Source organism: Mus caroli, chromosome 2, assembly GCF_900094665.2.
Source record: "Mus caroli chromosome 2, CAROLI_EIJ_v1.1, whole genome shotgun sequence".
NCBI classification, from domain to species: domain Eukaryota; kingdom Metazoa; phylum Chordata; class Mammalia; order Rodentia; family Muridae; genus Mus; species Mus caroli.
This window is the reverse complement of record NC_034571.1, coordinates 118,220,535-118,242,461: the sequence shown is the minus strand read 5'-3', so window position 1 is coordinate 118,242,461 and position 21,927 is coordinate 118,220,535. Positions and strand designations below refer to the sequence as shown.

Sequence of the window (21,927 nt, the reverse complement as noted above, 5' to 3'; positions counted from 1 at the left end):
GCGCAGGTGGCCCAGCTCTCCGTGCTTCTGATCGCGGGAATCTCAGGTCTAGACCTCTCAGCCGCAGGCAGATCGGTCTAAACCGCTACTCCACCTCTTCCCATTCCCTCTCTTCCCCACCCCGGGACGGAATATCCCAGGCCAGGCAGGACTGGATCACCTCCGCCTCCTCCCAGGACTCTGATTCTGCGAATGAGGGAGGCCCGGGTCCGGGCGGTGGCTGGCAGAGGGGAGTGGAAAGGGAGGATAGATGGGGCCGGGGGTGGGGTGGTGATGGGGGGAGGTGGGGAGGGTGTCATTTTCTTTTTCTTTCTTTCTTTTTTTAAAAAAGTATTTCTCTCGCGAGAAACCGCTGCGCGGACGATACTTGAAGAGGTGGGAAAGGAGGGGGCCGCAGAGTTGGGGCAGAGACTGTGGGTGCCACAGGCGGCCACAGCTGGGACAGCTGCGGAGCAGAGCAGCCACCGCCGCCTGAGAGTCCGAGCCGCTAGTCCAGTGGGTCTCATGGGGTCCCGCCAGGGTCGGGCGGCAGGCGGGTGGCTGGAGGGCTGTTTGCGCGGCATCCAGGGCAGGAGGCCGGGCAGGGTGAGGGGATGTCTCGAGCATCTGCAGCTGGCCCTCTCTGCCTGACAGCTGCAAGATCCGGGACTGCAGTGCCCTGCTCCACGTCGGATGCAGGGGACTGGCGGGGTTGGCCATGACCCGGTATGTGGGCGGAGAGGACCCTGTTTGGAGAGCTGGGGCGTCAGCCGTCACCGCGCGCAATCAGTGCCATTAAGACAGTGTGGGCAGTCCGCTCGCGGGACGCCTTGGCTCCCTGGGGACACGGTACTTGGCGCCGCGAGGCCACAGGGTCCGCGGATGCCAGTCGCCGGGTTCTGGCTCTGCAGCCAGCTGGGATCGAGTGGTCCTCGTTCCTCCGAGTAACTGCGCCACGCGCAGGCGGCGCGCGGTCTGGGCTCGGCACCGGGGACTGCGAGCTTTCAGCATCCCGGAGCCCTGAGTGTCTCTCCCCCGCCTTGGGGACTTGTCTGTGTTGCAGGACGGGCAGGGTCTACCCGAAGTGGGAGCAGTCCCGGGAGAAGAAAGCGGTAGGACCCAGGCCGGGACCTCCCTGCATCAGGACAGCGGGACAGTGAGACAGCGGGACCCCGGAGACGCGGGCCGCTGGAAGGCGCGGCGGCGGCGGCGGAGCGAGTGGCGGCCGGCGGCACCATGCGGCGAGGAGGGCTGCTGGAGGTCGCGCTGGCGTTCGCCCTGCTCCTCCAGTCCTACACGAGCCATGGGGCAGACGCCAATTTGGAGGCTGGGAGCCTGAAGGAGACCAGAGCCAATCGGGCCAAGAGAAGAGGCGGCGGAGGACACGATGCGCTGAAAGGGTAAGGGAAGCTCCCAGCTGCTTCGGTGTGCCTCCCCTCGCCCTTTTTGGGACTTTAAGATCCACAGCAACTGACAGGGCAGGTTCTGGCCGGTAGAGGACCCTGGGTGAGATCCCTAGGAGACAGCCTGGAAGTGCCAAAGTTACTCGGTCATCAACTCTTGTTCAGATAACTCGCCTTGTTCCTGGCCCAGAGGAGAGGTTCTGGCTGGAGGGAATCCTGGGCCATTGTTGAAGCAGATTTGGGGAGGCGAGAATGGTTCCTTGTGGAAGAAGGGGAGGAGCTGAAACCCAGAGAAAGGGAGAAGCCCACTGCTTCTGCTGCTTACCAGTTCCAGTAGTGTTCAGGGAGAAGTGCTTTTTCCCGTGTGGGCATCAGCTATTTGGGAGGTATCGTTGAAAGCGAAGAATCCAGAGACTGAGATGAGATGCGTGGTCAGGAGATGGTCCTTCTTTAAGTCATTCTCATGAAAACCAGAGCTGTACACTCGCTTTCAGACACCTACCCTGGAAGTTTGCAAGGCAGAGGTTTTTGAACACTAGTGTCCGGTCTGCGTGAGCTCCCCTAAGCGGGTGTTCATGCCGCATCTTCTTGGAAAACCCTGTACTATCAGCTTCCCATGCCCTAGTGTCGCAGCTGGGATGATTTAAATCGGTCAGGTTGTCTGTCTAAGGCTTGGCAGTTTCCGGAGCTGAAGGAGATGGAAATAATTCCTTTAAGAGTCTTTAATCGTTTGAAAAGGACAATCTCTGATATTAAGTTGGAGTCTCTATTAGAAGTGGTAAGATGGAAATAAACGGCCATGGTTCTGTCCTTTGGAAGAGCCTGCTCAATGATTGAAGGGAGTGCACATGCTGAAGTTTCTTGTCATTCTAGGGGTGCATTTTTCCTGGCTTGATAAGAGTTCAGTAAATGGGTGGAAAATTGATTTTAATATGTTCTCAAGACGGCTTTGTTTGATTCAGCATCTTTTTTTCAAAAATATATTTCTGCTGCACAAAATCATCTTAGTATCTATTGTGATGGCATTGCTCATATATATGTCAATATAAATGAATATATATATATATATATATACATATATATATAGAGGGGGAGAGAGAGAGAGAGANAGAGAGAGAGAGAGAGAGAGAGAGAGAGAGAGAGAGAGAGAGAGAGAGAGAGATCTTTCACTCTGGGTTGCAAGTCTTAAGGCCAGAGTTTTGCCGGATCTTAGTAGTATGCTTCTGTTACCAATTTGCGTGTCTCTTTTTGAGAAGACAACCTGACAAGCAGAGAGGTGTCCTTTCTCTGCTGACAGAGCTGCACTTTACCACACCATTGGGTATGGTGATGCTTATGAATATAGTGTTATTGTCTGTACTTCTCCTAGTGCCTGATCTGACAGACCCCCGCCCATTGCAGTTTTTAAAAGATTTTATTTATTATAAATAAGTACACTGTTGCTGTCTTCAGTCACATGAGAAGAGGGCATCAGATCTCATTATGGGTGGTTATGAGCCACTATGTGATTGCTGGGATTTGAACTCAGGACCTTCAGAAGAGCAGTCAGTGCTCTTACCCACTGAGCCATCTTGCCAGCCCCCATTGCAATTTTTATAAATCTTTTTTAAAACACATAGTATTAGTATAATAGCTACTATGAGTATTCCTAGCTCTTATAATATTTATAAGGTTTTCTGCCTCTATTTCTATGTATGGCTGTGGTAAAATTTCTTTAAGAGATATACAATTAAAAGTACTTCTCTCCTGCTTTTTATATACATTACACATATTTTTCTAACAAAATTATAAACATATATACATATCCACATATGAAGCACATATATATTATATATATACATGTTATATATATGTTTGAACATATATATGTGCATATGTTTTACTACATGGATGTGCTGTATATAATATGTGCCTTCACTTTTTATATATTTTCAGTGTATCTAACGGTTAACTTATGTTCTTTTGGTTTGTAGATTCCCATGATATGGTGGCACAGGTCTCAAATAATGGTCCTTGAGATTATAGTAAATCTTTCACTATTAACAACATCTTTCTGTGTAATTACATGCATATGCATACATAAGCTTATATGTGATCCAAGTAGAACTGCCGGATCAAAGCTTTGCTTAGATTCTAAACACAACTTACCCAGGTGCTTATTTTGAAATCTCTCTTTACTCACTGCTATTACAGTCTCACATGAAGAAGCTTTCAGCCATGGTCTGCTGTGTAAACCATAAGAAGAGCAAGCTATGCACAGTGTTTGTCCAGTTATAAGGTTTCTGTTTGTCTTCACTAACATGTGTGTAGTTCAAAGCTACCTCTAACTACACTGACACCTGCTCATTGTGTGGATGGGCATGCTGGGTTTCTGAAGTGGAGGTGGTTTGTAGTCCCCAAGGCTTGTGTGAAACAGAGGTGATGACTTTTGACAACTTGCTAATAATTTACACACTGATGTCTGGCGTGGGCTGTCTGCTTGCCCACACCCAATACCCTCTGCTTTTCCTCTGACATGATGGTACCAGCCCCAAGTCCTGTGTTCTTTTCCTATCAGGTGTCTCCTGCTCTGCAGACTGGAGAACCTGACCCCCACTAGGCATGCCACCCAAGTCTGTCTCCTCTCCTGATTCCCATTGCAGATGTTTTCTTCCTTTTTTCTTCTTGCTGGGCAGCAGAAGTTATTCCACTGTGGAAATGTAAGCATCCTCAATCCTCACTCCAACTTTTGCTGTGTTTTCTTGGAACAAATGGCCAATTATTGCTTTTAGGGGAAAATGTCTTTCCTTTCTTTCTTTCTTTCTTTCTTTCTTTCTTTCTTTCTTTCTTTCTTTCTTTCTTTCTTTCTCTCTCTCTCTCTCTCTCTCTCTCTTTCAATTAAAAGATATGGTGATTCCCCATTTGCTCAGTAAAAACCACGTTTCCTCAATTTTCCACAGAAAGTTTGAATCTGTATTTATTTTTATATTATACTTATTTGTTGTATGTGTTTGGGCAACACTGTGTGTGTGTGTGTGTCTAGAGGGCAACTTGCAAACATTGAATCTCTCACTCCTTCATTAGGTTCTGGGTATTGAACTAAAGTTGTCACATTTGGCAGTAGGCACCTTTGCCCACTGAGCCATCTCACTGGCCCAAAGTTTGCAAGTGTAAAAATAATTTTCAAATAGTAAATGCATGTAGTAGTTTTCTTTTGCATGGCCGTGTGTAAAAAGACTTGATGAGAAATAACACAGTCAGAACTGTGGGCATTTCAGTTCATAAGAATTTTTCTCAGCTAAATTTTAACACTGGGATTGGGTAAAAAGTGGAAGATGGCTCAGTAGTACACACCCAGCATCACCAAGGACAATAGCAAGAAAAGCAACAAGCCAGCCCTAGTTGGAGAGAGGAGTTATGCGCCCTTTCTTTATGATGGCCTTATTGCTTTAGTGCCCAAATAAGGAAATATTACAGTTTTATGCCAAAGGGAGACATTCCTTAGTCTGAAACTCTTTTTCCCAAGTCTCCAGTAATAGGGAATGAGTCTTGTGTCCTTGTTGCTAGTTCTTGATAGACTGACAGGTTGACAGGCTGACAGGTTGACACAGGCTGACAGGTTGACTGATAGACTGACAGATTGACACAGACTGACAATCTGACAGGTTGACATATTGATAGGCTGACAGGTTGACACAGGCTGGCAGGCTGACAGGCTGAGAGGTTGACAGGCTGAGAGGTTTACAGGCTGACACAGGCTAACAGGCTGATAGGCTGACAGGCTGACAGATTGATAGGCTGACAGGTTGATACAGGCTGACAGGCTGAGAGGTTGACACAGGCTGACAGGCTGAGAGGTTGACACAGGCTCACAGGCTGAGAGGTTGACACAGGCTGACGACAGGTTGACAGGCTAACATAGGCTAACAGGCTGATAGGCTGACAGGCTGACAGATTGATAGGCTGACAGGTTGACACAGGCTGACAGGCTGACAGGTTGACAGGTTGACACAGGCTGACAGGTTGACATGTTGACACAGGCTGTTACAAGTTGACAGGGTGACAGGCTGACAGACTGACATGTTGACAGTGACAGGACTGCCATGTGTTTTGCAAAGTTTGTCATCCTTCTCATGATTCTCTTTGGTCTTTGTTTATTTCTTTACATTGTCCAGAGTTTGTATTACTATAAAAACATATGGAACAGCTCATAGTCAAGGTAGATTATGTGATGGCAAATTCCAGAAATTAATTACAGAACTGAGTTCCTAATGAAGTTTCATGGGAATAACGAGGCTTTGAAAAGCCTGTTTAACTCATAAAAACAGCGTTAAGACACTGTCTTTTGTCGTCACATTTATGAGCAGAGGGAGCTAATATATTGGGACACAAGTTAAAAAACAGATTTTCTTAAGCAGAAGGTTTATGTAATTTCAATTTTTAAATAAAAAAGATAAAATATTTGACTTTTTCATCTATGCCTTTAGGGCATAGAGAGAGTTTAAAGAAACGAGTAAGCTATTGTTATAAATGAATAAAAACACACATCAACATACAGCGTCACAATTTGAGAGTGGACAGCAATGCAAGTCTAGACAAACCTTCAAGCTTTTTCTTCTTTTTTCTTTTCTTCCAGACAGGGTTTCTCTGTGTAGCCCTGGCTGTCCTGGAACTCACTCTGTAGACCAGGCTGGCCTCGAACTCAGAAATCCGCCTGCCTCTGCCTCCCAAGTGCTGGAATTTAAATTATGTGCCACCACTGCTTGGCACACCTTCAAGCTTAACTGGAATTTTAAATAATATTGAAAGTTTCCTTTGTTGAAAATCATAGCATTATACTAATAACCCGTAACTACTCCAACAAAATGCCAAACAATTAAAATATTCATTCCAGACACTCTGGAAGCTTTAGCTTTGGTTTTCACTGTGAATGCTTTTTTGGAAGACAAGTAAACTATTTTAACAACTCTTTTGATTCTGGGCACTGCCCAGCAAATGGGCTTACTTTAATAAAACTCTTCGAGAAAGCTGAAATCAATAATATATCAAACACAACACAAAAAGTCTATAAACATTTATTGTTTCATGATTATTAAACAGTGATTATCCCTTGTGTGGTCACATATATGGGTGTGCGTATTTTTGGGTGTGCAGGTGTACGTGTGTGTTTGTGTGTGATGAGGGGTGGTGAACCAGCACATGTATGGATGGAGGTCAGAGGTCAGCTCAAGGCATCATTTCTCAGGAGCCATCTACCTTGTTTACTGAAGCTGGGGTTGTTCTCTGACTGGCCAGTGAGCACCCGAGGATTGTCTGTCTCTGCCTCTCAGGACTGTAGGTCCGGGTTTGCACTACCTGTCTGGCTTGTTGAGTTGATGTTAGGGATTGAACTGAAGCCCACGTTTTTCTGTGAAGGTCTCTCCCTAGACCCTAGACTCGATTTTCTTTCCTATTAGTTTGTAAAAATCATCAAAGGCAAGAGTCAAATCATAATATCATCAATCATAACTCATAACAGCACTAATAAAACCACTAATATCATTAAATGAGTTTTAAAGGACCACTAATTCTGAAAGCCTTTATTGAAACCCAGTGTTTGCTTAGTTCAGTGGAATTCCAGAAATGTGTAACAACACACAGCTTGGAGGGGCTTCATAGTTTACAGAAGACCAAAAAAACCATTAACAGAAGAACAGCCAAGAACAGAGAGTCTGCTATTAGGCTGAACAACTACTGCAGCATAGTTCTCCTTGATTTGATGAAGTTAAGTACTGATAAATTCTGCCAAGGACTTTGAGAGAGTGTATTGGTCATCCTGGAGGTGAGGGCAGGGCAGGGCAGGGCAGGGCAGGGCAGGGCAGGGCAGGGCAGGGCAGGGCAGGGCAGGGCAGGGCAGGGCAGGGCAGGGCAGGGCAATCAAAACTACGTGAATATAGTTTCTATTAAGCTTGTACCCATTTCACAGCATTATACATTAAAATCATTGTATCTCTAAACAGTGACTTAGGGCCCTGTGTAATAATAGTGTATGAAGCATTGCTTAATCAACATTTATGTGCAGAAACTGCTCTATATATGTCATAAGTACATATATAATTTTCATCTAATCCATGCAGTATTTCTAGGAGAGAGCAGTCTGATCCATCCACTCATCCTGACAAATATAAACAAAGTCTTACTATTCAATTTTTAAAAATTATTTTTTTGTGGTTTTGATTTCTTTCCTCAATGGGCTAAGATATAAGATGCAGGACTAAGTTATTGGTAAAATTCCACTTAAAATTTTTAGTATTCTGTAGTAATAGTTCAAAAATCCTAAGTATGGATAATCTTATTACTTAGTTAAATAAAAATGTTTTGAGACTTCAGACAGATATTAGTAAAATAGAAAGAATCGTAAAATGTCAGTGCCATCAAGGACTTGGGTGGTACGTATATTGTATTTTAATATTAGAGCTTGCATTTTTACTAAGGCGGTAGTGACCATCTCAGATATACCTCTCTGTGCTCTCTAGCCTCTGAGCTGAGAGTATTGCATATTAATTTTATCATCCAGAATCTCTTATTTTCTAATTCTAAGTAGGAAAGCTCTCTCGAGTAGAGTTAAGCAACACATATCTCTTTCCAGGAATGCTGATGTATAGTTTACATTTTAGCTGGCAAAGATGAATTATGTAACTATTTGCTTCACTTTTTTATATAGCTTATCTGCAAACTCACAATTTTTTAATATTAAATGGAAGAAATTATTGTTAAAATAGCAAGCTTTGGTGCATCTATGACAATCATACTTTAGTAGTATTAATTACTCAACTATAACTCCTTACTAGGGAGATTAAATGTCTTTGCACATTTAACAGTTTGGAAAAAAAACCAAAGAATGTAGAGTTCCATTCATTACCCCAGGGAAATCAACTCGAGTTAGGAAACCTGGCTTCGCAAAACTTTTAACTTAATATTTTGTTGCTTTCGGCTAAATTAAATTTTATAGCTGGTAAATGTCTTTCTTCAGTCCTCTTGATACCTTCTTTCCCTAGGATGATCTCCTGGGTAGTTGAAGGTGTATTCTGTTACAGGCCAACAGAAGCATTGTCAGAAAGAGATTAATAAGAAAAGATATCACAGTAAAATTCACTGTGTCTGCAAACTGTGGACTAGACTGCGTTTGAGAACGAAGTTTTGTTGACTCATTTGTGCATATGTTACCGCAGGGCCGCCTACTCTGTGCAGCCCCTGAATGATGCAGCTGTGACAGAGGAGATGGGACTTCTGCAAAATGGAAATATTTGCTGTCTGTCCCTTTACAGAGATAGTTTCACAGCCTCTGACTGTGCAGTAAAAAGGTGGTGGAGAGGTACATGCCTTGTGTGCTTCATTTCTCTGAGAGTTCTTAGGAATCGGGCATGGGTAGGGGTCAGTAGGTGGTTGTGGATGCTTAGATATGAACCAATTTTGACTGACTGACTGTGCAAGGTTAATTATATAAATCAGAGGTTGGAGGAAACAGAAAATGGGCATAAAGAGAAAAGATGAGGGAAGAAAACATAAGGTGAAGAGGATGTGAAGTATTTGGGATGGGGGAGGGGGACAGACACCCGGCACAGGAGGCCAGGTTTGCACACTGCACAGATCTACTGGCACCGTTCAGTGTGGTCTGGTTTGCTGCCTTGTGAGCCTGTACAAAGGCCATGCTGTTAAGGGCAGGAGAGGGAATCGGAAGAAGTGTCACACTCCTCACTGCTGAGAAAAGCTAGGATGAGGAAGGCTCCAAGATGGCAGCAAGGTCAGCTCTGTGGTGCGGAAGCAGTGGGGTGAAAGCCGTGCGGGGGTGTAGGAGGACCAGAGGCTGGGAGTCTCGGGAGCAATGTGGGGTTCACCGAGAGTAGACTGAGCAAAAGCAGGGGAGTTGGTGATGAAGAAGATGCTCAGATTGCTCCAGGTCTAACTGAACAGCTGGTGGGAAGAGATAAAGGAGAAGAGAGCCTAGAATGTTCCTACCACATATAAATTAAATTTCTCACACGTTGAAGACATAATAGCTCATTCCTCTTCTTAAAAGAAGAGCACACAGGATCACCCTGGGATTCCCACGACCACACGACCCCGACTCTCATTCACGGTTTGGTTATCTTTTGCTATTAGGAAGTTGCTCTGAATACTTGGTTTTACAGTTCTGTGGGTCAGGAGTATAGACAGAGACTCCCGTGTTGGCTCCTCATAGTGCCTGGTGGTCAGGGTGAGGGACAGCAGGAGGCTCCCATGTCTGAGCCATCTAAATAGAGAGAAATAAAGATGTTGGGCTCTGGTGGGGGGGTTCTCAGGTTTTAAAGCTCTCTCATGTAGTCTCTGGCCTGGGGCTGTCCCTTCAGATGGAACCATTAAGTATGTTTTTGTCAATGGGAAAACTGAGCCCGCCATACACAGCTAGGCCTTGCTCAGGCTGTGTCTGTTGGCACTGCTTCTTGGTGACATGTTGGATCCCCATGTCCTGAATGTAGGCCGACTCAAATGGCTGCAGACTGGTTGAGCTTGACTGGGTTCATGTGCTCCAAGGGTTGGCTACATTCCTCAGACCACTTCCTGTGGTCTCGGACTGTCTTCCATTGGTGGCCTTTCTGCATGATCTCCCCAGAAACAAAGCCAGCCTCTCTACATAGTGGTTCTGGGTCTCCCAGGAACACGCACATGGAAGCCACTAGATTCTCTTCAAACCTAGCCTGAAATCATATGACCAGGAATTCCATGGAAGTCATGGGCTTTGCCCAGATTCAAGGACTTGGACAACAGATGCTGCCTTTGTGCTAGAGGAGCAGTGTGTCTCTGCAGGGTAAGGAGGGACTCTTGTGAGCACAGTTAGAGACTAGTGTGCAGAGCGAAGCAATGGGTGTTTGAAAGAGATAATCCAGTACTTTTGGTTTGAATTCTGGCATGATCTAATCCCTGTTTTCCACTGAGGGTGAGACTGTGATGTGTAGTGTATCTTGCTGTGCGGCCTCGGAACGAGAATGCCCCATGGATAACATGCCAGGACAGTTCTATTGGACCAGTGTTTAAGAGCAGTATCCCCGCCTCATGCGCAGCTCCCCACTGAAAGCACACATGGCCTTCGGAAATGAGATTACAGTTTATTTACATATAAGCACTATAAACACACACCCTTTTTGCCTTCCTTTAGAATTATGAAATGCAGTGGAAATTCTGATGTGAAACCACTTTGTTTTTCTCCTCCTTCTTCTTCTCCTCCTCCTCTTTTTTTGGGGGGGGGTTTGTTTGTTTGTTTGTTTTTTGTTGTTGTTGTTTTTTTTTTTTGGTTTTTCGAGACAGGGTTTCTCTGTGTAGCCCTGGCTGTCCTGGAACTCACTTTGTAGACCAGGCTGGCCTCGAACTCAGAAATCCGCCTGCCTCTGCCTCCCGAGTGCTGGGATTAAAGATGCACACTACCACGCCCAGCTTACTCTGCTTTATTAACTTAAGTGTTCAGCACTTTGGCCTTGCTTTTCTGTGGGATTCTGCCTTCAATTCCTTTCCTAGCTGCATTTTTCTCCATCTGTTGGACAATCCTTCCCATTTTGGTTTTGTGTATGTTTTGGTTTTGGAACCAGGGGTTACAGATCACAACCAGCAGTACGTTTGTAGTTGCCAGTGGAGCTGATGTTGTCAAGGAACTGGACTGTACCATGCTTGTTCTAGTGGGAGTGACCACAGCGCCACTGAAGAAAACCAGATCGGATTGTTCGAGTTCTGCACTATAGCAAATATGGCTTTAAGTTTCCTGTGACTTTGCAACTTTCGTGGTATTTTCAGTTAAAGATATCACTCAGCGTGTTTACTCAAGCCCCTCAGAGCAGAAGGGAGGAAGGAAAATCCCCCATCTCCACCATTCCCAGCCAGAAATGTATTCCAGACAGAGCAGGCAGGGTGGGAGAACGGCCCCATTAGACAAGTGATTTGGGTCAGTGTTTCGAAGGGCTGTGAATTCCTAGACCATCCGTCATACTTACATTCAAATATACACATCGAATTCCAAATATAGCACCGCCATTTATGACACTGGTGTTGGGAGACAGGATTTATGTCAGCCCTGTGGATACACTCGGTCTGTGGTTAAATTTCATGACGATCTCTGTATTAAGGAAGAGCCTATGCCCGGGGACGATTTTCTTTCCTTTCACCTCTTCCTCATTGCCATCTTTGTCCCTTGACTTTTCCCTCTCTCACCTTTTCCTTTTTAGACAGACTAATCACGATGCAGTCCAGGCTGCCTTTGAACCTTCCTACAGTGGCTTTCCAGGCTGAGTGTGTGGTGACATGCCTGTGATTCTAGACAGAGGCCAAAGACAGCAGTGATGAAGGTGGTAGCAAAACCCAGCCCCGTACTAGGACTGCATCACTGCCATTGAGCCTGGATCTGCCTTCTTCTCTTACATCACCCAGCCCCATACTAGGACTGCATGGCTGCCACTGAGCCTGGATCCACCTTCTCCTTCTCTTACTCATTGGCTCAGCTTTCTCTTCTTTTGAGAGTAACTTTATAACTTCAGCTACAAACAAAACGGGGCAAATAGAAATATTAGAGTTTGACGATTAAGAAAAATAAACACATCCCAAGGAATAAGGAAGCCTGTTTACGTGGGAGACTAGGAATCTTCCAAAACGGAGATACAACTAAGGTTTTGTAAGAGGAAGGAAGGGAAGAGCTGAGGGAGGTGAGTTCTGGAGTGAAGTTCCTTTCAGTTATGGGGTGGGGCTGGACGGAACAGGTCCGGAGTTTCCGTAGACAACATCCTCACACCTGTGGCCTTCAGCTTCTTCAGGGTTTCTGAAAGAAAGTCACTGCAAGACAGAAAAGAGCCCCAAAGGAATGAGGTGGAAAGCAGGTTACCACAGGGCTTGTTATGCACCTGTGAATGTGGTACTGTATAAACAGTCCTGTGGGTAACAGCTAATGTTAGCTGTCCTCTCAATACTATTGGTAAGACTGTCTGACCATAAAGACCCCAATAAGATTGTGTCTTTGTGAATGCCTTTAAGAGATTTATTTTATTTTTAATCATCTGTGTATGTACTTGGCTCCGTACACTTGAGTGCAGGTGCCCGATGAGTTCAGAAGAGGGCAGTAGATCCTGTGAGCCACACAACATGGGTGCTAGGAAACAGACTGGGACCTCTGCAATAGGTGCTCTTAATTGCTGACTGGAGTCACCTTTGGGAACACTGTTAAAGGCTTTCTTGGTGGAGTTAGTGATATATGTTTACAGAAAGATGCATTTTAGAAGGTTTTAGATGCTAACCAAGACCCAGAGAAGGACCATTAAGACATGCTAATGGTGCATATTTTCTTCTTTATTTCATAGCTGTAGAGGCCACAGAGGAGCAGATCTGGTTTAACTGGAAGCGGTGGTTGTTGGGTAGCACGGTTGGGTAGTACATCATGTCTCTCTGTGTTCAGATCCTGGAGAGTTGACAGGTGTCTTCAAGTCTTGTAATATTCTAGGCACAAGCAAGGCCCTGACATATTAAGGACCTCACTTTCCTTCCTTCTTTTCTTTCCCTCTCCCCTCTCCTTCTCTCTTTCCTTTTCTTTCTTTCTGGAAACAGGGTCTTGCTATGTAGACCAGGCTGGCCTTGAACTTGCTATGTAGACTAGGTTAGCCTAGAACTTGCTATATAGACCGGCCTGACTTTGAACTTGTCAGCCACTCCCTTGCCTCTGCCTTCCAAGTGCTGAAATTATAAGTGTGTGCCACTGTGCCCAACTGTGATCTTTTCCTTCCTCTCTCCTTCTTTCCCTCCCTTCCTTTCTCCCTCCCTCCCTTTCTCCCTTCCTTCCTTCCTTCCTTCCTTCCTTCCTTCCTTCCTTCCTTCCTTCCTTCCTTCCTTCGGAAAGTACTATGCAATAGTTTTAGATATTTACTTTTACCTGTCTGTCTACAGAAGGCTCCATTAGCAGTCTTGGGGGGAAGGAGGAGTTGTGTAAAGGAGCCCAATTTAATAAAGGTATTGGGGGATAGCTAAAGGAAAGCAGGCGTTGTCTTAGGGAGTGAGTCTAAGGAGGGATGCACGTCTGCTTCCCTACCCCTTCTCCATATGTGCAGGATCAGGAGCTCTGGTGTGGGTTAGGACAATTCCGGATGGTAGTTAAGCTTTTGTTCTATAATGTGCGTACTCTGTTATCCAGTTACTGATTAATGTACTTAGCATCTATGAGATTAAACACACCAAGACGAAAACATTTTTTTGTTGTTGTTGCATTCTTGCATTGTCTTCTCCAGCCCCCCTCATACCTTGGGGAGAACATCTGCTTAATTTTAATGACAACTGTTTATTGAGCGTTAGCTGTGTTTGAATTGGATTGAGTCCTTAGCACTCAGAATGAACGCACGACTCAAGCCGTTGCTAGTACTCTTTTCTTCTCAACGATTCTGGGCAGACCTGCCATTTAGCTATCCTTCTCCTTGCTGGTGGAGAAAGTCGGAGATGATATGGACACGTGCCAGGCAAGGGGAGTGCCCTGACATGCACCCTTCAAGTCCACAAGTAGTTTTTAATTTCCCACGGCCGACTGCTGTTTCACACCCGAGAATTTAGGCCACTGACCTCAAGTTTGCAAATTTTATATCCCATTACCACCCTGCGAGCTCTCAACTCCCCAGGGCCACACAGTTGACGTTTTAGCTGGAATCCGAGAAAGTGTCTGAACATTTCCTACAGAGCTGGCTAGAAGTGATTTGGCAGTGCAGTCATAAAACCCTAGAGCTGGTGGCTGGGGGTTATGCTGTAATTACCTCACACTGTTTCCTGTTGGAGCCTGGTTTTGGGTAATGGGGCAGAGTGGTATTGCTTGTGGGACTATGTTTTAAAAGATAGAGGACTCACTTTCAATGAGCGCTAATCGCCAGTGGTCTTGCTTTCAGGGAGGCTCGGGAATGTGGGGATAGACATACTTGGGCCAGCTCCTGGCTCCACCACCTACTGGGATAAAACCTCAGACAAGTGGCTTGACCTCTGTAAGCCTCATTTATTACCTTGTAAACAAGACTATAGCACACACCTTTCTGTGTTGTCCGAAGATTGAATGACATGGTGCAGTTCCTACTACAGTGCCTGGCATGTCTCCCTGTGGGAATGAGGTCAGATAGACTGCTATTATGGGTAAGCAAACGACAATCAAAGTTTATTTAAAAACATCGAAAATATAAATTTAAATATGAGTACTTCCCGTGCTTTGTTAACTTCCAGGAGAAAAATGAGTTTAAAATAGAATAAGCGTTTTCTTTAAAATTTTGATTTTTTTTCAGGATTCTTACAAGAGTATGTAAATAATGTTATCATTTGTAAACAGTCTAGACATGACTGCATGGGTGAAAGCCAGACTCAAGGTGTGTTTGACCTTGGGCTGGGTTATTTTCTCACTTACGTTTTTCCTTGAAAAACAAATTATTGTCTTGGGGTTTCTATTGTTGTGAAGAGACACCATGACCAGGGCAACTCTTATTAAAAAAAAGAAAAAATGTAATTGGGTCTGGCTTCCCTTTAGAGGTTCAGTCCATTATCGTCATGGTGGGAAGCCTGGCAGCATGCAGGCAGAGATGATGCAGGAGAAGGAGCTGAGAGCTCTACATCTAGATCCATAGACAGCAGAGGGAGAAATGAGACACAATGGGCCTGGCTTGAGCATCTGAAACCTACAGGCCCATCCCCAGTGACACACCTCCTCCAACAAGGCCACACCTACTCCAACAAGGCCATACCTCTTAATAGTGCCAATCCCTAGGGGATATGGGGGCCATTTTTATTCAAATCATCACAAATGGATTTCTCATTAGGAGAGATTGAGAATCCATGTAAAAATGAATCATTGCCAACGTGGTTAACAGCTTGCACAGGACTGGTTAAGGTGTTTGTTCTCGGATTCTCCGTCTGGTGAGCATCATTCTGACTTTTTGGCTGCTGTTGAGATTCACAGAGACATTGGTTAGTTCTGGTCAGTTGTTTGAGATGGTTGGGGTGGACTGTTGTCCTTTCTGGTCTGGGTCTCTGTTCCTCTCAGAAATGCAGAGGCATGTAACAGATACAGGTGGTTCATCCAGGAAATGAAAGGAAGGACACATGTGAGGAGTTGATGGTTTGTCAAAGACTCGCAGTCAGGATGGACCAGGGGGACCACCAGATGATGCCACGAAGTTGTCACTTGTCAATGTGCAGAATTTCCATTTAGTTTCTAGAACATGTCAGTTTCTAGGGAGAAGGATGCAGTGATGTCTTAGCTCCAGCATATCAATGGATAGTCTTGGGGCTGGAGAGATGGTGCCACAGGTGAGAGCATTTGTCTCGTCATGAGGGCCTAAGTTCAAATCCCTGCAACCCACAAGGAAGCTGAGCATGTTGCATACACCTGAGGGAGGATTGCTCAGGCTTGATGACCACCAGCCAAGCTCCAGGCTTAGTGGGTGACCCAGGTTCAAGGGAGTGCAGCGCAGAGTAATAGAACAGGACACCCAGTATCTCCTTTTAGCTTCTGCACGTATGGGCACGGCGACTTGTATCCATAGGCATCCATGTGCATATACCACACAGGTACATTACACTTATACAACTTACACACACGCACACACACACACACACACACACACACACACACACACACGTGTACTAACACAAATAGTTAATCTTGTTTTATCTACTTCTGCTGTGAGTTACTTTGAAGTAAACCCCCAAAACGTTCTTTTGTATGTATGAGAGTTGGTGTGGGTATCCACATTTATGTAGAGACCAGAGAATAACCTCAGTTGCCATGCGTCAGATGCCATCCACCCCATTTATTTTATCAGACGGAGATTTCTCGCTGTCCTGAAACTTGAAGAGGAGGCTAGACTGGCGAGCCAGCAAGCCCCAGAGACCTTCCTGTGTGCTGCTACTCAGCACTAGGATTATGAACATACACTGCTGTGTCTGGTTTTAAAGCAGGTCCTGGGGGACCCAACAAGGTCCCCACGTTCCCATGACAAGCGCTTTATTGATAGCACTCTCTCTATGCCCACCAAATGCTTTTATTTGTAAATATTTCAACATGTAAAAGATGAACCTCCCTCAAGAAACATAAATCCAATAGCAGCATCCCATTTAACATTAGTTTTTAAATATTATATCTGGTGAGTCTTACATTTTCTTTAGTAAGTCAGACATTTTATTTTATAGTTCATTGAAACTGGGGTCTAAATAAAATCCGTAATTTGTAATTGGTTGATCCATCCTTTACACATTTTTTAAAAATGTAGATTGACTATCACTTTCCCCTTGTGACACTTACAGAGGAAAGTGGTAGCAGAGGAAAGAGGGCTGTTGATAAGCCAGTTCGCAGACCTCGCATTGGTCATCTGAAAAGAAGAGTATGCCCCTGTGTAAAGTCACTATGTCACCGAGAGCATTCTTCAGCCTAGCCAAGAGAATGTTACGTTCCTGTGCAACTGAGGTGTTCTCAGTGGTAAGACTTTCTCAGGGTAGAGAGGTGGCTCTCTTCCAGCCCAGGTTCCCCATCTGAGTGTAGGATGGTAGTATCTAGTTTGTGGGCCCCAGTTATGGTGTGGGCTTATTGTGTTTGCTGTGAATCCTGCAGTTGTTTTGTCAATCACACGTGATAAGTGCGTTGTGCTCTTTTGCCAGGAAGCACATTTGCAATGCAAGAGTTTCTTTCTGTGACTTTGGTTGGGGGTGACCATCTCCTAGAGCTGCTGATTAATTTGGGTGACAGAATGGCAAGGTTCTTACTCTGCCACTCTCTGTTTATTAATGCTATAAAGCTTGGGAAGTAGTTTTGAATGTGGACCCAAGGTTCATAGCCAGCCAAGTTTGCTTTTTTTCTGATCCATGGCTTTAAGGGGTATAGAAAAAAAGAAATCACAAAACATGGAACAGCAAAGATTGGCTATCATGAGGTTGGCGATTGTGGGCAGTTTCTAACGAGTGAGCCTGGTACTTGAGGGGCAAATGAAAGAAGATAACTCTGTAGGGTCTGTTCCACAGCTGGAATCCCTAGGTTCCTTGATCTAGTGTGGAAACAATATTTTACTTTCTTTTAAAATTAATTAATTTTGAGAAAGCATTTTAACATGTAGTTCTGGGCGACCCGAGTTATCTTGGTGCACCATATAGCCCAGGTTGTGCTCACACTGCTGTCTCCATCTCTTGACTGCTGGGATTACAGGTGTGTTCCACCATCCCTAGTTTATTATTATTTAAGAGGAGGGATTTCATGCAAGGACACTACAAAGCTTTGGCAACTTTTTCATTATAGTTGGAAGGAAGAGGTTTTTTAAAATCCACTCAGTGTCCAGAAGGAAATGTTTGTACCCTCATTTTGGCATTTCTGCCTCGGGACTGCTCATTTTATCTCATGCCTGAGTATAACTGGTGATTTGAACAGAGATGGGGCACTCCACTGAAACAGCCAGCATCTCTTAGGAAAGGACATGGGAGTGGGAGCGGCCCAGGAGCTTCCTTGTCTGTTGGTGAGGGGTTGGTGAGTAGGTGTGAGTGCAAGGTGCACTGTCAGGCTGAGTCTTGAGAATGGACATTATTCCGGAAGGCCCAAGGTCTGTCATCTTTTGAGAAAATCTCCCAGGAAACACCCTGGCCCTGGCTCCTGTGGAGGCCAATGCTGTATCACTTGGGTGAGAGAAAGCTTTCATGTTGGATTTTAGGGGAGAACTATGATGCCAGGAAGGGGTAGGGACTCTGATTTCTCATGAAATGGGTCACCCTAACTTCATGTGACCCATTGTCTCCTAAGCAAGGGTAGATAGCTGCCATGTCACTGAACGGTGCACCTGTAGCTACTTTTCTAAAAACAAGCCAAACTCAGTGCTCATGTGGATGTCCAGTGTGCAAGTGGATGTCCAGTGTGCATTTTGGAACCAGCTGAGAGCAGGTTTTGAATCATTGTCCTTCCTACCCAACCAGACATTTCTTGCAAATTTCTCAAACTCTTATTTGAGAGATGGCTAACATTTTTATCATGGGAACTAGCTCTAGTACTCATGCCACAGGAAATGTGTTTATAATAGAAACATGGCTCTATTCCCTTCACATACACCCACAATATACTTTGTATAATCGATCTTAAAAGAGGTGGTTTTGTTTTGTAGACCCAGAAAACAAACAGCAACAACAACAGCAACAAACAACAACAACAAGAAGCAAGGCACCAAACTATACAAATTAGTGAAAAACAGGACACATCTTCTTTGGGCTATTATAGAAACATCTTTCTAAGTTCTGCTCCAGAACTCTGTAACCTGGGAATGTTTTATTCATAGATTCCTTTGCTCTTTACTTGGTGACTTCAGACAGGTAGAGTAGCCTTTTTAAAAAAGTTATGTCCTTAATTTGGTTTTCTATAATCTTCTGCAAATGAGCAGAGCAATGTGTTTTCCTGATAGAGTTTTGGGGAAAATCCTTCTGTAGGTTATAGTGTTCTCCAAATTTTGCTAATTACTGTTTTGATTTTGTAGTGTGGCATGTTTAATCAATTCCCTTAAAATGTGCACTACTTTCATTGCTTTTTCACATGTATATGTAAATTATTATTACAACTTTACTTTTTTTTTTTTTTTTTGGTTTTTTGAGACAGGGTTTCTCTGTATAGCCCTGGCTGCCCTAGAACTCACTCTGTAGACCAGGCTGGCCTCGAACTCAGAAATCTGCCTGCCTCTGCCTCCCGAGTGCTGGGATTAAAGGCGTGCGCCACCACGCCCGGCACAACTTTACTTTTAATTGGGAGGGTAAAAAAAAAGAACTGTCAAGTTTTAGACCATAGCAGAATCAAGTATTGGTTTCAATAAAATAGTTGCATTAACTGTAAGCCCCTTGAAGTGCAAATGGACAGGCTTGCTCCTCCCCAGACTACTCTAATGGCTTTAATGGCCATTTCCAGCCCCTTAAGATTCAGGTGGCCTGGGCTGGTGAGATGGCTCAGTGGGTAAGAGCACCCGACTGCTCTTCCAAAGGTCCGGAGTTCAAATCCCAGCAACCACATGGTGGCTCACAACCATCCGTAACGAGATCTGACTCCCTCCTCTGGAGTGTCTGAAGACAGCTACAGTGTACTTACATATAATCAATAAATAAATCTTAAAAAAAAAAAAAAAGATTCAGGTGGCCAAACTTTGCCCTACAGAAAAAAAGCCCAAGGTCAGGCCACAGAATCCCACCAATCCCTGAGCTTGTCCCAAGGTCAGGCCGCAGAATCCCACCAATCCCAGGCCACAGTGGGAAGCTCTGCACCGCCCCTCTCCAGGAACCCTATATAAAGCCTGCCTCCTGTTCAGATATTTGCTGCTTTTCTCTTGAGCGGAGGTGTTGTCTGCTCTCTTGTGTCTTTCCCAATAAATCTCTTGTGTGAGATTTGTTGTGTTGTGTGACTTTGTGGTATTCCTTGGCTCCCAACTGCCAGGATACCTTTCCCCTCAGAGCTGTAACACCCATACTAACTATCAGCCTTTACTTAACTTCCTCTGGCTTTTAGGAAGCTTAATGTTTACAATTGCATTGCTAAAATCCCCTCTCTGGGAAGTATGTAAAGATCTAGCCCCTTCCCCAACTCCTCTTCTTCTTCCCCCTCCTCCTTTCCCTCCTCCTCCTGCTCCTCCTCAGGTTTTTAAGGACAAACCAAGGTCCCATTACATTGCAGCTCACCTTGGGGAACCAGTGAGTTTATTGGTCTTTCTTATATATCACGGGTGACCCCCCAGCAACTGCATTAGAAAGTCACCACCTGGCATGGATGAATGCTTCCCCATGGCTGCATACGTGGAGACCTTCCCCTGCTCTTTCACAGCCTGTAACCCCATGGGTTTTTCATGGCCAAGTTTCCTTCAGATTCTCTGTTATGTATTGTTTCCCATAAAACATTTTAAGCTGTGGTTAGGTTCCCAGGTCAGTCCACAATAGCCTACTTAGTGGATAAAGTAGAAGAGAGTCTGCTGTTTCTCTAGTTTAGGAACCAAACCACCACCTAATTACACTGGAAAAGCTATTCAAATACCAATAGGTAGAAATAACATTTCGGAGCCCTATCTGTTCATTAGGCAGGAGCTGGCAGTATTCAGAGCTAAAGCTTGCCGTCCTATAACCTGCCCCCGCTTCCTCTAAGCTGTTCCCATTGGTTGCTCCCCCAGAGTGACAAGAACACTCAGGAAGTATCGTCTTCCCAGGCAGAACTCTAAGTTTGATATTTTCTGCAAAGTGTGAGAGTCCTGGTTTGCCTTAACCCCCCTGGTTCTAGTGTGAGAGATAACAAGGAGATAGGAACAGAGAATTCCATATGCCACCCTGGACTGCCCATCCCCTCTAGGCTCCCCAAACCTCTTTGTTTATCTGATGTTTTCAATCACTTCTGCAATTTCATTTACCCTTTGGAGAAGTATAATGTGGCTTTGGCATCGGTCATCAAAACAGACGGAAAAGAGTTTGTCATGGTCAACCTCAAGCTCGGTGGATGAAGCCCAGGGGTCACAAGACTCTGTCACATAGCTCCTTATGTTTTCATGATGCTACTGGTCAACTCTTCTCAGAGATTTGAGAAATAGAACTTTGAGACATGCCCGTGTTTCTGTTGTTTTTTTTTTTAAATAACGTTTCCTTACCTCTCAAGGGCCAATTAGTTCCCACTTTGGGGCTAAAACTCCTCTGTCTGTGTACTTGATGTCAACACTTTTGATATGCCCAGAGACAAATCCCCACTCGAGTGTAGTCCCCACCCCATAGGATAGCAAATTAATTGTCTGTTGCTCAGGCTTTGGGGGAGGCTCAGGTGGCCCAGGCATCTGAGCAGAGTCCCAGTGCTCTTAGGAATATTTATACCAGAGAACCAGAATCAGAAGGTGCCTAGTGCCTTGGAGGAATCAGGACCTGCCATGCCCAAAGATGGTTCTTAAACATCTGGACAGCTGCTTTTCACAGCCCAGCATCCCGTTTCCTGTTATAATGAACCTTGGGGATTTTTTTTTTTTTTAGCCTTAAATTCTTTCTTTCTTCTCCCAAGAAATACACATACCTATGGATGGCCCTATCATTTGAGAGAGGTTCTAAAAGAGCTGAAACTAGCTGTTGGTTGAAGTGGCCTCCCGGGTTAAGGGAATCACTTCTGCGTCTTCAGCTTCCCAGAGCTGTCTGAGCCAGGAGGGCATGGGTGTGTGCCCTGTGAATAGCTTCTTTGCCTGTCGTGGCCCAGTCATTACGATCAGTGAGCAAGTACTGATGCACTGGAACGGATTTAGGTCCATTTTCAACCCTTTTCCTTGACTTTTGCCTAATCATCCTTTCATGCCCTTACCCCCATCGCAGGACACCTACCACATTACACATTACATTTAGTCAGTGTGGTCACTTTAGGCCCTGGAGGATTTTTCAACTTTATCTTGTCTTTAATGATTGACGTAGTGCCTAGGTTGATCGGGCGTTTTATAGATGGCCCCTTAATTAGAATTCTTTCATGGTTTTGGTCAAGATTAGCCTGGATGGGTTTTGGTGGAAGAAAGCACTGAGCTGGTTCTACTTGTTGAGTGGC

The 21,927-nt window shown here is 44.9% G+C and overlaps 1 protein-coding gene across 2 annotated transcripts in view; it reads left to right on the top strand.

Moving 5' to 3' along the window:
• The first annotated feature begins 395 nt into the window (after positions 1–395).
• Positions 396–21,927, top strand: part of Fbn1 (fibrillin 1) — a 206,071-nt gene continuing 184,539 nt past the window's right edge. Inside the window, exons 1-2 of one of the 2 annotated variants that reach the window (XM_021156745.1) lie at positions 396–495; positions 1,043–1,379. In XM_021156745.1, the coding sequence (XP_021012404.1) occupies positions 1,216–1,379 (164 nt within the window). In that variant the 5' untranslated portion in view covers positions 396–495; positions 1,043–1,215. Of the gene's footprint in view, positions 496–686; positions 706–1,042; positions 1,380–21,927 lie in introns of those variants that run through there. The other variant, XM_029472540.1, reaches the window with a different exon arrangement.